The sequence below is a fragment of the Mustela putorius genome, unplaced genomic scaffold (assembly GCF_011764305.1).
Source record: "Mustela putorius furo isolate JIRA1106 unplaced genomic scaffold, ASM1176430v1.1 tig00003896_pilon_pilon_pilon, whole genome shotgun sequence".
Taxonomy (NCBI): Eukaryota; Metazoa; Chordata; class Mammalia; order Carnivora; family Mustelidae; genus Mustela; species Mustela putorius.
This window is the reverse complement of record NW_025422045.1, coordinates 7,494,312-7,511,591: the sequence shown is the minus strand read 5'-3', so window position 1 is coordinate 7,511,591 and position 17,280 is coordinate 7,494,312. Positions and strand designations below refer to the sequence as shown.

Here is a 17,280-nt window from a genome sequence, read left to right as displayed (position 1 = left end):
GAGGAAGAAGCGGACTCCCCACAGAGCAGGGAGCCCGATGTGGGTCTCCATCCCGGGACCCTGAGATCGTGACCTGAGCTGAAGGCAGGCGGCCAACTGACTGAGCCACCCAGGCACCCTAATAGATAAAATCTTTAAATAAAATAAAATAAAATTCTTAACCTAAATGCTCAATTCTCAGGAAGACCTTCTGTGAGCCTATAGGCCATGTTAGTGATCTTTGTGTGTATTGATCAAGTTTGTACATCCTTTTACTTTTCCCTATATGTGACTCCTTTCACACTTACAATTACTTGCCTCAGGGTCTCTTTCCCATTAGACTATAGGCTTACAGAAGCAGGACTTCTCTCTGGCTAATTCATTTTTGCATCTGTAGCACATTGCAAAGAGTCTTACCAATCCCAATGTTAATAGAGTCAACACTAAATATTTATTGGATGATGATTAGCTATTAGTGGCAAATTCAAAATATTTATTCTAGTCTACTTAAAGGATTGCATGCTTTCTTTTTTCATGTCACTTTCTTCAGATTTCTGTGATCTACCTTCTTCAGACTTCCAGGATCCTAATAGGTGCATTTATTTTTCTTTCCTTTTTTTTTAAAGATTTTATTTATTGATTTGACAGAGTAGGAAGAGAGGCAGGTGGGGGCGGGGTTAGGGGAATGCTGTTGAGGGTGTGTGGAAGCAGGCTCATCGCTGAGCAGAGAACCCGGTGCAGGGCTTGATCCCAGGACCCTGAGATCATGACCTGAGCTGAAGAGAGAGGCCCAACCCACTGAGCCATCCAGGCACCCCAGTGCATTTATTTTTCATGTATTTCTGTTAAAAAGGTAAAGAGTAGGCCAGTAAATACACTTTTCTTTTTTTGATACTAGGTGGTAATTGAAACTTTGTCAGTGGGAGCAACCATGCTATTACCTCCATTACGAGAACGTATGGAATTGCTTCATTCTCTTTTACCCCAAGGACCTGATAGATGGGAAAGCTTATCTAAAGGACAGGTAAGCCTTTGTATGGTATCTAAGTAAACCAGTAATATCACAGACACTGCAGTGGGGACTGTGACCCCCACTGAAGGGGAAATAAAGCTATTGATTACCATGTGTTCATGGAATAATACTTTATGGGTTTAGTAAATCCTAATTTAATATTTTCTGCTGGAAGAGTTCCCATTATTCTAATGAATGTGAAGCAAATGATAACGTATTAAATAATTTGGGGCTAATTATTAAAATTTAATAATTTGTTGCTTATACTATCAAACCAGAGACATTTTAGTTTATAGTGTGCTAAGTTAAAATCAAGGTCCTGTGCTACTGTTGGTTCCATGCCCAGAACATTATTTGAAATTGCTTCTATAAAAAAAGTAAAAGAAGATGACTGTTACGAAAATGTAGGTGAGGACATGAATGTGTTTATTCTTTCCATTTTTAAGATCTTACGTACATTAAAATAAATACATTTTGTTCGACCAAGTAGAACTATCAATTGTAGAGTTACAGGTTTCAGGGGAAAAGTGGTCCTCATTGGCAATGTAATATCCACAGTAGCTTCCAATGAGTAGTTTTCAGTCGTTTAGATTTCAGGTGATTTATTTTAAATAGTAGAATAAATAGTTACATTGATGATTGTATAGAAGAATATAGTATAATTTATCTGTTGACATTTCCTACTCTTGCAAGTCCTAAAATCATTATGCAAAGAATACCATTTTGTTGAGAGTTTTGGGTATTATAGTAAAAGAAGGAATAAAATGCTGTATGTTACATTTTTCCAAATGGTATCAGTGGAACAGCTTTTCTTTTAATTATATACTTCCTGAAATATCAGGATATAAAGTGGGATCATTTTTTTCTAAGTGCATTTTAAACTAATCATTTGTACCTATTTCATTGATGAAAATATTTTTCTTTAGCGAATGCAACTGGATATCATTCTGACAAGTTTGCAAGATCATACCCATGTAGCTTCCTTACTTGGCTATAGCTCACCCTCTGATGCTGCTGACCTCTCTTCTGTGTGTACTGGCTATGGAAACCTGTCAGATCAACCTTATGGCACTCCAAGCTGCCATCCAGACACCCATCTGGCTGAAATTTTGATGAAGACTCTCTTAAGAAATTTAGGATTTTATACAGTAAGTTGCTCATTTCCTTTGTAGTTAAAAAAAGAATAAAGCTTGGATTTTGTTTTTTGTGTTTCTTTTTTGGAGGGGATAGGGATGGCTTCAGGTTAAGGTATTTTGATGTTTAAATACGTATAAAATAAACAAAACTCCAGACTGCACTCCCCTAGAGGCAGAACACACATGTCAGATCTCCCTTATATTGTAGGAGCTAAATGACTTGTAATTGAGAATTCCAAAATGATTTTTTTTTTTTTTTAGAATTTTACCAAGTGTTTCTTATGTTAATGTTCAAGAATAAACAAATAAACATAGTCGTCAACATTTTGCAAGAGAAGAAGAGTAAGAAAGGGAATAACCTTACCAGATAAAATCCTATAATTATAGTATGGTTGGTACTTACTAGGAATAGGCTGGTCAGTAGGAGAGAAGACAATGGACACTACAGCTTTCCCTGTGTTAAGATGCTCTTAATTCCTAAGTGTTTCTTAGATCCCCTATCCCCCAAACATTTCTGTGGGTTCTAACCCACAACATTATAACCTAATGCTAATAGCAGTATTGTAGTTATTGTCACTTTTTTGCTGGTCTCTTTTCTGCATCTTACTGCTGGACTAACCTCACTGTAGTAAATTAAGACCTCTTCAGATCCTTTACCATTTGGCTTACACACCACTCATCTGAGCTCATGAGCATGGCATTATCTGTTTCCAGCTTGCTCTACTAATCTATGACTTCTTCAGGGAAGCCTTACCCAAATAACCCTATTTAACCATGTAATTTTAACTTAGTAAACTTCAGCAGTTTTTAGAGACAAGGTATACTGTGTGACTTAACTTTGAATGGTGTGTGTATCCTTTCATATTGTCTCCTAGGCCTCGTCACGGTCAGATCTGTATCTTCTTCTGTGCAAGTGTTAGTGTTCTGTTCTGTCCACATTAAAAGGTGGCTAAATCTGAATGGCAGTTGGGCCTATATAGTTACTTTCTTTCAGATTTAAGAATATAAATTTGATCTGATGTCTGGCTGCACATGGAATGGGAACAATTTCATAATGTCCTTTGTTATTGACAGAACATTTTTTCCCAAAGTTGTAAGGAGTATTGGTGCAGCATGAAGTGCCTTTCTCTTAAAGTAGATTGGCTGTCACTATCAAGTGTGAAGCCCATGGATGGGATTCTTAACACCACAAATATAGTTTGATGCACTTGTCCTTTGAAAGCAAATATCCTCCAGTTACTCTGATTTGATAGTTTTGCCTTCAGCTCTAGAAGCTGCTGCCAGGTAATTGTGGTACATCTTTATGGCACCACCTTGCGTAGCTGCTACATGTACTTTCGGCAAGAGTCTAGCCTCCTTGAGTCAGAGTTTTCTTAATGCTTTTATTTGTCATTCTTACAAAGGAAGATGAAATCTTGCATTTATATAATTAAAAGCACCATGTGCACAACAATGTGAACACATGAGATATTATTGAGCTGAATATTCAAAAAAGGTGATAAATTTGATATTGTATGTATTTTACTACAATTAAAGATAAAATTAACTAGTGAAAAATAAAGTAGTGCCTTCCTAATATCATTAGGGCTGGGGTAGATGTCTATGTTATATGGAAATGGAAATAAAATATTAATTGCTTTCAGGTGAAAATCATAAATTATTGTTTCTTTCTAAAGTGATTTAAACCAAATCTGTCATGCTCTTTTACTTTTTTTTTTTTAAATGAGAGAGAGTGTGTGTGTGATGGGAGGGTTTGGGAGGCGGGGAAGAGGGAGGTGCAAGGGTGAGAATCTCCAGCAGGCTCCATGCCCAGTGTGGAAGCTGACATGGGGCTCTATCTCAAAACCCTGAAATCATGACTGGAGCCGAAATCAAGAGTAAGACACTTAACTGTGACTGAGCCACCCAGGTGCCCCTGTCACAGTCTAAGATTTTGAAATGATTGTGTTTGTCTTTGTCTCTCTGGGCTGCTATAAACAGAATACCATAGACTGGGTGGCTTTTAGACAATGCAGACTTATATCTCACTATTAAAGAGGTGGGAAATCCAAAATCAAAATGTTGGCAGATTTGTTTGTGCCAACTTCTTGGTTCATAAATAGCTGTCTTCTTGCTGTGTGTCCTCACACAGTGGGTCTCTCTCATAAGGGCACTAATCCCTTCCCAAAGGCCCCATCTCCAAATGCCATCACATTGGGGATTAGGTTTCGACATACGGATTTTGAAGTGACACAAACATTCAGTCTGTAGCAGTGCTTATTTGGCAGCTTACATAAGCAAGGGCCTTAAAATGTGCTGAGACTCTGTCTTGCATGTTGTAAACATAGACCATTACTTTATGCATAAAGATGTTCATCACATTTTTATAAGATAGAAAATTTTATTTTAAAGATTTTATTTATTTGACAGACAGCGATCACAAGTAGGCAGAAAGGCGGGCAGAGAGAGAGGGGGAAGCAGGCTTCCTGCTGAGCAGAGAGCCCCATGTGGGGCTCGATCCCAGGACCCTGGGATCATGACCTGAGCTGAAGGCAGAAGCTTTAACCCACTGAGCCACCCAAGTACCCCAAGATACAAAATTTTAAACAGCTTAAATATCTAAAATGGCTAGGTAAATTATGGTACATATGCTCAAGGGAATATTACGACTCTTAAAATTTATATACCCATGGTTCATGAGGACATAATGCTTACAAATCTGTTGGAAAAGAGAAGATTAAAAACAATATGCAGTATTATGAAGAATGCAAAAGTCACAAAAATAAGTAAAGAAATACATAAAAAATATTAATAGTGATTTTATTTGGGTGTTGGCTAAATGGTGATTTTAACTTGTTTTTAATAAGGTTTTGTTATTTTCTAAATTTTTTACAAGAACAGTTTTTTAGGGACGCCTGGATGGCTCAGTTGGTTAAGCAGCTGCCTTCGGCTCAGGTCATGATCCCAGGGTCCTGGGATCGAGTCCCACATCGGGCTCCTTGCTCAGCAGGGAGCCTGCTTCTCCCTCTGCCTCTGCTGCCATTCCGTCTGCCTGTGCTCGCTCTCTCCCTCTCTCTCTCGGACAAATAAATAAAATCTTTAAAGAAAAACAAAAAACAGTTTTTTAAAAAAATATTTTTAACTTGAAATAATTTAAAACTTACACAAGAGTTTCAAGAATTAGAGAATTCCCTCTACTCTTCAGCCGAATTAGCTTTACCATCTCTGTCTATTTCTTATTCTAAATCATTTGAGAGTATAGATGTCATGCTGACTATTCCTAAATACTTAAGCATGTATTTCTTTTAAGATTTTATTTATTTATTTGAAAGACAGAGATCACAAGTAGGCAGAGAGGCAGGCAGAGAGAGAGGAAGGGAAGCAGGCTCCCTGTCGAGCAGAGAGCCCGATGCGGGGCTTGATCCCAGGACCCTGGGACCAGGACACTGGGACCATGACCCGAGCTGAAGGCAGAGCCACCTAGGCACCCCAAGCATGTATTTCTTAAGAAGAGCATTCTTTTATATAATAGTAGGACAATTATTCAGAAAATTTAACATTGATACAATTTAATATACAATCCATATTCACATTTTTATGACTGTCTTAATGTTATGCTTATAGTGGTGCCTGGTTATAGTCAGTTAAGCTCAGTCGGTTAAGCGTCTGCCTTCGGCTCAGGTCATGGGCCCAGGGCCATGGGATTGAGCTCTGCAGGGATCCTGCTTCTCCCTCTCTCTCTGTCAAAGAAATAAAATCTTTAAAAAAAAGTGCTTTGTAGCAACCCCTCCCTCAAATGCAGGATCACACACTGTATTTAGTTGTCATGTCTCTTTAGTCCATTTCTTTTTTTTCTATGTATTTTTAAATTTAAATATAGTTGATACCACTTCTTTTATAATCAGAAACTAATTTCTGAGAATTGGGTTCAAATGAACAGTTGTGTCTGTTCACAACCATGTGAAAACAAACCTTTCACAAGAACTGTGGAAAGCAATTTTATTAAAATATGTAGTATGTCGTCTGTGGGTATTCTACTGTTTTCTCTATATTCAAAGTTTCTGTAATGAAACGTGTATTACTTTTTTTTGAGTGGCAAAACATATTGAAATTAACAAGTTTTGCTAATAGCTAGTAACAACAGCACAAGGATTTAAAGATTAATAAGGGGAAAAAGGAGACAATGGCTTCTTAAATCAGAATCATTTATGGTAGGTCTTGACTTCATTTTCAAACACTTCAAATATAATCTTCATTTATATATCATCTTAGGATCAAGCCTTTGGAGAGCTAGAAAAGAATAGTGATAAATTTCTACTTGGAACATCATCTTCAGAAAACAGTCAGCCTGCTCATCTTCATGAACTCCTGTGTTCACTGCAGAAACAGCTGCTGGCATTTTGCCATATCAATAGCATTAGTGAGGTATGTGATTCTTTGCCTTTTATGATGATCTCCCAGGGACCTTGAAACTCAGATATTTGGGTAAGCATGATATTTCTGGACCTTGACTCTTTCACAGTAGTAATTTAAGAACTTTTCCCCCCAGAACTCAAGCAGCGTGGCGCTGCTTCATAAACATCTTCAGCTCTTGTTGCCTCATGCCACAGATATTTATTCACGTTCTGCAAATTTGCTCAAAGAAAGTCCTTGGAATGGCAGCGTTGGAGAAAAATTAAGAGGTGTGTTTGGTACTGGATTTGACATTTAATCAGTGGTTATAAAGGAGAAATTCTTAGCCTTCCCAAAGCCTTAAGAGACCTGAAACTTCTGAGTGGAATAGGAATGGTCTTCAATCTCCTTCCTATTAAAGATCCCTTTGATTTGGGTTTGGGGTGATGGTAACAGTGATGGATAATGACTGATCTTGAAAGATGATAATTGACACGATGGAGCCCTAATTTAAAGACGTTTCAGTGATACTCAAAAAGATTAATTTGCTGCTGACTGAACATAATTAAAAAAAGTTTAATTTTAAATGGCATAAAGTGAATTTTTATCTGCTATTTCTCTACCTTTCTTCAGCATTTGCCAGTGTCCCACTTTCCTTCTTGAAATGTTTTCTTCTCTTGGGTTTCTCTGTAGTCACAATCCTCATATCTCTCTGATCACTTTTTTTCAGTTGTTTCCTATAAGCTCTTTTTCCTTGGACATGCCCTTCAATGTTTAAGATCCTCTCAGTTTTGCCTTCACCCCTTTTTTCTCCGTGAATGATCTGATCTGGTCCCATTTCCTTTGACCACCCCGAGTGTGTTGATTTCCATATCTGCATCTGGCTGATAATTCCTTTTTCACACCAAAGCCCTTTCTAGTTATTGTTGGGTATATTTTCTTGGTTGTCTCAAAGGCAACTAAAATTCCTTACGTTTCTCTGAAACCTCCTTATCTCTGAAGTTCCCCAACTCAATAAAGAAAGAAACTGAGAAACTAAAACCGTTGCTTACTAGACACCTTCATTTTGTCGTTCCACAGGTATTTAAAATTTAATCTCTTCAAATGGAAGTCATCTCTGATGGTCCTTCCTGCCCCAAATACAATGAAATACAGAAACAAAATTAATTTAAAATGAATATAGGTAGAAAGACAGGTGCTTTGAAGTGACCTTAATTTTTTTTAAAGTAAATTTGGTTTAAAAAACACAATATGTAAAGATCATGAGGGTAGGAACTTTTAAAAGCTCTTTGTTCATGGCTGTCTGCCTTTCACCTAGGACAGTGCTTGGTATGTTGTACTCAATAAATATTTCTTGAGAAAATCTAAAAATGAAGGTAAATTAGTGAATGAGAGATTCATAATGCATTTAAAGGGAAGCAGCTATAATCCTTTGAATTTGTTGGCACAGGGATCTGTATGCTTTCCCACAAAGTGTCTGTTGGTGGTACTTTCTGAAAGTGAGTAAATACTAGTGCAACATCACCTACCAGGTACATGTTCAACAAGGAGTTATCTAATTAGTATACTCTAGTTCTACACTAAAATAGTATTTTTTAGGTTTTTTCTTTTTTAAATTTGAAACAATTGATCCATGTTGAATTTCTTACCCTTCATAGATGTGATATACGTCTCAGCTGCAGGCAGTATGCTTTGCCAGATTGTTAACTCTCTACTGTTACTCCCCGTGTCAGTGGCACGGCCTCTGTTGAGTTACCTCCTCGACTTGTTGCCACCTCTTGATTGCCTTAATAGACTCCTGCCAGCTGCTGCACTTTTAGAAGACCAAGAGTTACAGTGGCCTCTTCATGGTAAGTAAACAGTAAAACAAGCAAGGCTTTTGGGAAAAATCATTCCTCTTGCATGCAATAGGTAGGTCATATCTGATATTCGGGTGTTTTACATAATCAAAAGGTAGGGTTGTTATGGTCTAAGAATTTGCAGCCTTAAGGGCGACTGAGATGAGAGAACTCAGAAAGTTGCTCATATGTAATAGTGTCATAAGTAGGGTCTTTATATGGTCATTAGGTTTGAGTAGTGTATTTCATTGATGCTGAGACATGTTTTATTTCAAATTTTCACATCATTGAAATTAGGATACATCTTACCTTGGATAATAGGAAAGCATTTTTTCACAGTTCAGTTCAGTCAGCAGCGTAGTGACACATTTTACAATCAGTGGATTGATTTGATTAAAAAGTTCTGTTTCTTAAATGAAAAGATCTTTAATTTTAAATCTCTGACAATAAAATATTTAGTATTTGATTGGATTTATAGATAACTGAATGTAGAAGATGGAAATTGAGAATCTGTATGTGGATTTTTTTTTTTTTTTTAAACGGAACTTCATAGGAAATAGCATGCTGATTTTAGGTATGACACTTGAATTCAGTCTTAATTTATAAAATGATTTTGATACTTATTTGGATATAACTTAAAGTACTATGTCTAGAAAACATTAATGTATTTTACATTAAAATCTATCATAAGGCTATCAAAGGAGTTTCATTACTAAGTCTTAAAAACCTTTCAAGTGAGCCTACCACATGTTTCATTAGAAAGAATCCTGGAGAGCGCCTGGGTGGCTCAGTGGGTTAAGCCCCTGCCTTTAGCTCAGATCATGATCTCAGGGTCCTGGGAGTCCCACATTGGGCTCTCTGCTAGGCAGGCAGCCTGCTTCCTCCTCTCTCTCTTTCTACCTGCCCCTCTGACTACTTGTGATCTCTCTGTCAAATAAATAAATAAAATCTTAAAAAAGAAAGAAAGAAAGAATCCTGGACTAAGGCTTAAAGCTAGTGACTTGGCTGTATTATCTAGGGCAGGTTGCTTATAATTTCTTAAGCCTTCGTTTCTTCTAGAAGTATTGGAATTGGACAAGATGACAATGAGGACCTGTCTTACTTTAACATTATATGGTTCTATGACACTGAGTTTAGATAAATCAAGTGTCAAGGTTATAACTGTAGGAGGTTGTTAGTCAGGTTTTATATGGAGCCTCTCCAGGTTCACTCTTGGTTTTTTTTTTTTTTAATATTTTATTTATTTATTTGACAGACAGGGATCACAAGTAGGCAGAGATGCAGGCAGAAAGAGAGAGAGAGAGGGAAGCAGGCTCCCTGCTGAGCACAGAGCCCGATGTGGGACTCGATCCCAGCACCCTGAGATCATGACCTGAGCTGAAGGCAGCGGCTTAACCCACTGAGCCACCCAGGTGCCCTTTTGTGTTATTTTTATGTCATTTTTACTGCCACAGTTATACTAACTTCATGGTATCATTTTGGAGTCTACCCTTCCTTTCCTTTGCTTATCTGAAATTATTTATGTAAGATAGAGGTTAGCTTTTTTTGAAGGTTTAGAAGAGTTTATCTATAAAACCACCAGGCCCTGGCGTTTAGATAGACTTTATATTAGTTTTCTTTCCTTAGTTGTTACTGTTCTTCTCTAGTTTTTTTGTTTCTTCTCAAATCCATTTTGGGAGTTGATATCTTTTCAGAAAATGTTATTTTGTTATTTTCATTTTTTAAAGATTTTATTATTTATTTGAGGGAGAGAACGTGAGAGAGAACATGAGCTGGGGGAGAGGCCGGTGGAGAGGGAAAAGCAGAGTTCCCGCTAAGCGGGAAGTCTTGTGGGCTCAGTTCCAGGACCCTGGGATCATGACTTGAGCTGAAGGCAGATGGTTAACCGACTGAGCTATCCAGGTGCCCCTCAAATTTATTGGTATAAAATTGACGGTTTTTTAAAAATCCCTAGTGTAACTGTGGTTACATCCTCTTTTTTAGTCCTAATTTTTGAATTTATGCCATCTTTTATTAGAGGTTTGTCTTTTTTATCAGTCTTTTTAAATAACCAGTTTTTGGACATGTTAATCTTGTTTGTTTTTCTTTAGCGATTTGATTGACATCTGTACCTATCTTTATGGCTAAGTATAGTTTTTCTTTTTTAAGTGAAGAACTTTTAAAAATAGGTGTATAATAAATCATGGGTCTTGATTTCAGTACAAGACAGTTCTGATTTGGGCCTTAAAAACATTAAACAATAATAAGTGTCATTTTACTAGATCAATTCTTATATTGATTTTGGAGGGATGAGCTGCCTCAAGTACTCACTGTTATGGTGAAATCTGATCTAGATAATGAAAAGTAGGAATAGAATCCCTTGGGATGTCTCTGTCATATACTGTTTTAATGCTTATCTTAAAATTAGTAACTCCAGGGGCTCCTGGGCGCCTGGGTGGCTCAGTGGGTTAAAGCCTCTGCCTTCAGTTCAGGTCATGATTCCAGGGTCCTGGGATCGAGCCCCACATGGGACTTTCTGCTCAGCAGACAACCTGTTTCCCCAGCTCTCTCTCTGCCTGCCTCTCTGCCTACTTGTGTTCTCTGGATTTCTGTCTGTCAAATAAATAAATAAAATCTTAAAAAAAAATTAGTAACTCCAAAAGGGATATTTTATTTGATGGCAGAGTTATTTGAATATATTTTAAGTTAGCCTAGTAAAGAGAATATATACAGAAAATGTTATAATTACGTTTTCAGTGTAGAATTAGTTTACTTCATGTCTTATTGCAGTGCAGTAGGAATGAGAATGATTGAGACTCTTGAATACCAGATAAAAAGTGATTACTAATGTTTTTGTTTTTAGGAGGGCCAGAACTGATTGATCCTGCTGGCATGCCGTTACCTCAGCCAGCCCAGTCCTGGGTGTGGCTTGTAGATCTGGAAAGAACAATTGCTCTCCTTATTGGGCGGTGTCTTGGTGGTATGCTTCTGGGCTCCCCTGTGTCTCCAGAGGAACAGGACACTGCATATTGGATGAAAACACCACTTTTTAGTGATGGTGTAGAAATGGACACCCCTCAGTTAGGTAATGGCTTCTCTACAGTGTTTAAAATACATGCTTGTGTTTGTATCTCCATTGGAGATATCTCTTTTTCTGGGTTTGCTGACTAGAGAACTGGTAGTAAACAAGTGAAATATTAGCTGGGTGGGGGATCTGAGACTGTGACTTGGAGCCCTTAGAAGAAGTTAAATCCTACAGCACTGTGTAGTGAAAAGAGCCTCCAAACTAGGGCAGTGTAGGTCTGGTCCCACCCTGTCATTTATTGCTCATTTGGGGCAAGTCATTTAACTTATAAAAACGGGAATATGTTTGATTCCTTGTTTTCTGGGGTTTGGAGGTTATGAAAGTGCTTTATATAGTGTAAAGCTCTCTAAGGTTATCATGACTTCCCAGTATTCAGTTTTCAGACACCTCCCAGATGTGAGTGACAATCCCTTCTCCTCCCTGCGTATCCTACTTTCATGCTGATGACACCTTGTATGTTTCCCTATTTTTTTCTCCCTGTTTTTTTTTCTCCCTATTTATGTTGCCTTTGGGTTTCTCTTTCCTGCCTCATCTCCCATTTGTCTTTTTTGCTGCTAGGCTAGCTCTCAGAATGTCTGAACATGAAGATTTCTCCAGTTCTTGAACAGATGATCTGGTTGTGTTATTTATGATTGACCCTTTAATCTCCCTGGGTCTATAATGTTGGTCCATAAAATAAGGAGAAGATTAGATAGCCCATGTGGTCTTATTGACTGAAATTCATTGTTCCTCTGATGAGAGAAAGAGACTCAGAGAATGCCCAAAAAGGAAAGTCAAGAGAAATCTTAATCTAAGAGAATCTCAATTGAGAGGGAAAACAAAAAATAGTAACTAAGACAAAAAGCACATATTCTGCTTTGGGTTTAGAGGGTTGGGGAGTGGGAGTGAGAAGAGCTGCTGAAGATTTTCCTCCTTTTCCAAATAGAGAGCATATATTCATCATTTCATTTATGAACCAGCGAGTGATTCTGGCCATGGTTTTTGAATGCTAGACTGGCACTTAAGATACAGTTATATTAAGAAAAGTAAAATGGTTTTTCAAGGAATGTTTAACATTGTGAACAAGGTTCCAGTGCTGTCAGTTTTTAGTTCTGTGATATCACAAATGTCCTCTTGAGGACGAAAGTATCTTTATGTCTGCCTTCCTCATATTTTTGTGTACTTACTTCAGTCAATTAACTGGACTTTAGTATGAATAAAATAAATTTCAGTTTGAATGTTATCTTTCAGTTTTTAAAATTATAAAATCATGAAGCTATTAAAATGTTTCATTTTATGTTGAAATACTTGCATGTATTAGGAAAAGTGTATTGTCCTTTGTAAAATTGTACACATAGGATAATTCAGTTATATTAAAGGTTAAATTGACTTTTGGTATTAGCCCCCAATCCTATCATTGGCTATTTTTTTGTGATGGAACATGAATTCTAAATGCCAAAATGTCCCATTAAAAAGTTAGGACCTACTTGAACAAATGTAAATATCAGTAGAGAGACTGTTCATGAAATCTTCACTCTCTCTTGAGTCATACTTAACTGATTATTTTCCCTTAAGTCTAGAAAAAGGAAAAAGTTCTTGTCTAGTCTCTTTCCCAGTGGTGCCATGTTTCTCATTCCAGTTTGAACAGAAGAGTTCTCCAGACCTGTGCTTCAAACATAGGACATGTAGCTTCCCTGGTGCTTGCTTACCAGAATGCCAGAACTCCCAGGGGGTTACGTTTGGTCACACATCCTGGAGGGGATTGATGGGATGGTGATATTACCTCTCACTGAGAAATGTTAAAGGACTTTATCTTTGTACATCTTCTTAAAATGGTTTGAAATGTATTATTAAATATGGATTAAGTAAAAGTGATAAGATTTTATTTGTAGTACCAAAATTGTTCAGGCTTAAAATTGGTCACTTGAATAATTATTTTTAGATAAATGTATGAGTTGCCTGTTAGAAGTAGCTCTTTCAGGCAATGAAGAACAGAAGCCTTTTGATTACAAACTGCGGCCTGAAATTGCTGTGTATGTAGACTTGGCATTGGGTTGTTCAAAAGAGCCTGCGCGAAGCCTTTGGATCAGCATGCAGGATTATGCTGTTAGTAAAGGTAAGATGAAGAGGACGGAGTTGGTAAATACGGAGATAGCTTAGAATACTGACTAATAGATACGTAATATGTGTAAGCAGGAAACACAGGGATCACTCTATTACTTTTTTATAGGAAAAAGCATTTTACAAATAACATTAAATGTAAATTTCTTCTTCCTCTTTGTGGAAAACAGTCTAGGTATGTATCCCACTTTAAGCAAACCTACTGTGGGAAAACAGATTTATATAAAAGATAAATCCAGAGGCACACATTTTACTGAAGTATTTCCTGCAGTATAAATGGGTCTAGTTTAAGAGTCTTGTTTAATCAGACATGTTTATATTGTCAGGATTTGTTTGTTGTTTGGTTTTTGGGGGGTTTTTATTTGCCTATAAAATAGGTAAGTCTGAGTTTAGTTTTTTCCCTAAGCATACAGAAATGACTGGAAAACCAAGATGTAAAATTTTATCTGAGATAGGAGATTTAAGAAGGATTAAGAACAAAACTTAACTTGGGGCTTGATATTTTCTATGAGTGTTTTCTGTTTGTTTGGCTTTATTTTTAAGTAGCATGGTAAATCTGTCAAATTAACAAGAGTTTAGCAGACAATAAACCTCCTACACCCATTTGGAATCTACCGAATATACTACATTTTTAAAATACAGTACTAGTATGCTAACATGGAATTAAAGAAAACACCCACCTATTTCTTATTATCTAATGCTGTGATTTTGGTTTTCTATTGCAAGTATTCATCTGTGTCCAAATGTTTTGATTTCTTACCTAATTCATTTCATTATAATGTTCATAATATCTACTTCATGGCCTCAGATACCAGATATGTTCTCTCTTGACTAGTTTGCTCAGTATCTCCATAAGGATGCTATAATAGATAGTGCTTAAAACCATACTCCTCATTTCAGCTCCTTGTTTTCCTGAAGTGTTCTTCCTGTCTCAGTAAATGCCAGCAACATTCTAAGTACATTTCTAGTTAACTTTGGCTTTTCTCTTACTCGCCCATCTGATCAATCAACAAATCCTGTCGACTCTACCTTTAAAACACATTTGGAATCTGACCACTTCTCACCACTTCTGCTGCTATTGCTTTGGTCTGAGACGCCATTGTTTCTCACCTGAATCACTCCAGTACTGCTGTTGCTGTCCCTCTCCAGTTCACCATGCAGCAGTCAAAGTCTGCCTTTTAAAACACGAGTCAGATCATATTGTATCTTTGTTCAAAGCCTTCTGAGGTGCTTCCCAGTTCCCTCAAGGGTAAAATCTATAAAGGACCTGCAGTGGCCTGCAAGGCCTATATGATCTGGTCTCTAGCAAACTTTCTAATGTCTCCTACCACTTGTGAATGCACCCTTTGTTCCAGCCACAGTGACCTCCTTGAATCTACCTCAGGGCCTCTATACTATTTTTTTCTGAGGGGACACGGTTTCCGTATGGCACCTTCCCTGACTTCATCTACATCTCTGCCCACCTGTATCTTATCCAAGATCTTTGCAAACCAGCCTATATAAAATAGTAATTCCACACTGCTTTATTTTTCTCTCTATTTTTTATATTTCTCTCTTTATTTGTCTCTCTGTGACAGTACTTTGCTGTCACACTAATTTTTGTATTTATTGGCCCCAGCTAGAAAAGAAATTCTGTGAGATCAGAGACTTAGATTTGTTAGCTGCTAGGTCCCTAGCACAAGGAACATATAGTAGGTACATATGTTAAATAATGTTTAGGAAAATGATATCATTCGGATGTTGGATTACTAAAGTGATTAAAATTATTCTGAACTGTTTTCTGAGTCCTTTTAAATGTCAATGCATCATTTTTGTTTTCAGATTGGGACAGTGCAACTTTAAGTAATGAGTCACTCTTGGACACTGTGTCTAGATTTGTTCTTGCAGCGCTTCTGAAACACACAAATTTACTTAGCCAAGCATGTGGAGAAAGCCGGCAAGTAACTTAAAACTATCCTCAGACAAATATTTGCTCTCATGATGTTAGAAATTAGGTAACTTTTCTATTTTGGTTCTTTATTTAGATATCAACCTGGTAAAAGCTTATCAGAAGTGTACCGTTGTGTGTACAAAGTTCGAAGTCGTTTACTTGCTTGCAAGAACCTTGAACTTATTCAGACCAGGTCATCATCACGAGACAGATGGGTAAAGTTGGAAATCAGTTAATTTCTGTTTTTCTGCAGGCTGTGAGATGTAGCTCCAAATTGGTTTATGTGACAGAAAAAACGTGCCTTGATTATTGCAGATGCTGGATAAAATATTGAGTACATACTTCTTTATATAGTGAAGAAATTAGATAAGCAAAAGATTTGGGGGTTATTTAACCCACTTTATCAAGTGACATGGCTGCTAAGAAAGTTTGTATATTCATAGGCTGTATAAGTAATAACAAGTAGAGTTGTGTAAAGCATATGAAATATTATTTCTTTATTTTATGTTGATTAGACTATATTTGAATTATCATATTTAATTTGGGGTGCTATAATTTATGAGGGACATTAACAAAAGCTACCTTGGATTGGTGAAAGGTCTGAAAGTCATCTTCTGTAAGAACTGGAAGTGTCAAAAATGTTTAGCCTAGGGAAATGAAAAAGGGAGTGAATTGATATTTGCCTTAAAAATAAAGCTTCCCTGTAGAAGAGGAAGTAAGTTTGTTTCTTGTACCAGAGGGTATAGGTAGTACCAAAGGGTCACAATTGAATGGGGTATCACTGATAGCTGAATATAAGGAAGAGAGCCTTCTCATAATTAGAGTTGTCCACCACTGATGGTTAAGATTGAGGGATGCCTGAGTGGCGCAGTTAGTTAAGCATCTGCCTTCAGCTCAAGTCATATGATTCCAGGGTCCTGGGATTGAGTCCCACATCGGACTCCCTCCTCGATGGGGAGCCTGCTTCTCCCTCTGCCCTGACCCTCCTTGTCAGCTTGTGCTCTCTCTCTCTCATTCTCTCAAATAAATAAATAAATAAATAAATAAATAAAATCTTTTTAAAAAGGATTGAAACCTTTTAAGACTGCTCCAGAAGTGGGGTGCCTGAGTGGTTCAGTGAGTTAAGTCTGATTCTTGTTATCAGCTCAGGTCTTGTTCTTAAGGTTGTGAGATTAAGCCCAGTGTAGGGCTCCACACTGGATGTGGAGCCTGCTTAAGATTCTCTCTCTCCACACCCCCTCCCCCACTCTACCCCTCACCCTGCTTGCTCTCTCGTGCATGCTCTCTCTCTCTAGGAAAAAAAAAAAAAAGAAAGAGAAGAATGCTCCAGAAGTTATTCCTGCAACAAAAATAGGTGATTTTTAAAGTGCTTGGTAGTCCTGATAACATGATCCTGTAATTATAAGCCTGGATAATACATCACCTTCAGAAATGCTTACTTTAAAACTTCATACATTAGATGCTTTATACTGTTATTGAGATCTTAGATTTTAAAAAATAAACTCTTTCTCTGCATTTGTATTATAGTATTCTTTTGTCATGCACTGATTTAATGGATCTATTTGTTAGTGACTTTGAATGTCCATGAAATGTATTAATTTGCCATTTTGTTGAGGCCTGGATTTGAAACTTCATATTATAGGGATAAGTGACTTATACATTGTATGTGTATGAGTCTGATGGCTCTATGAAATTCTCAGGTTGTTTACTGGCTTTCAATCACAAAATATTTATTATGCATTGAATTTATTATTTATTTATGCATTTATTATGCATTAAATAAAAATTTTCACTTTTACTTTATACTAAAATTTATGGGGGAGGTGATTCTGAGGCTCCTCATATCTTTT

At 37.1% G+C, this 17,280-nt stretch overlaps 1 protein-coding gene across 9 annotated transcripts in view; it reads left to right on the top strand.

Annotated features, from left to right (window-relative positions):
- The window catches only part of HERC1 (HECT and RLD domain containing E3 ubiquitin protein ligase family member 1), a 186,960-nt gene that overhangs the window by 69,778 nt on the left and 99,902 nt on the right, over positions 1–17,280 (top strand). For all 9 annotated transcript variants that reach the window (XM_013059547.2, XM_013059545.2, XM_045067489.1 and 6 more), the window contains 9 exons: positions 878–1,003; positions 1,918–2,139; positions 6,379–6,531; positions 6,656–6,788; positions 8,157–8,348; positions 11,179–11,400; positions 13,322–13,495; positions 15,322–15,436; positions 15,525–15,645. In XM_013059547.2, coding sequence (XP_012915001.1) covers positions 878–1,003; positions 1,918–2,139; positions 6,379–6,531; positions 6,656–6,788; positions 8,157–8,348; positions 11,179–11,400; positions 13,322–13,495; positions 15,322–15,436; positions 15,525–15,645 — 1,458 coding nt within the window. The remainder of the gene's footprint in view (positions 1–877; positions 1,004–1,917; positions 2,140–6,378; positions 6,532–6,655; positions 6,789–8,156; positions 8,349–11,178; positions 11,401–13,321; positions 13,496–15,321; positions 15,437–15,524; positions 15,646–17,280) is intronic.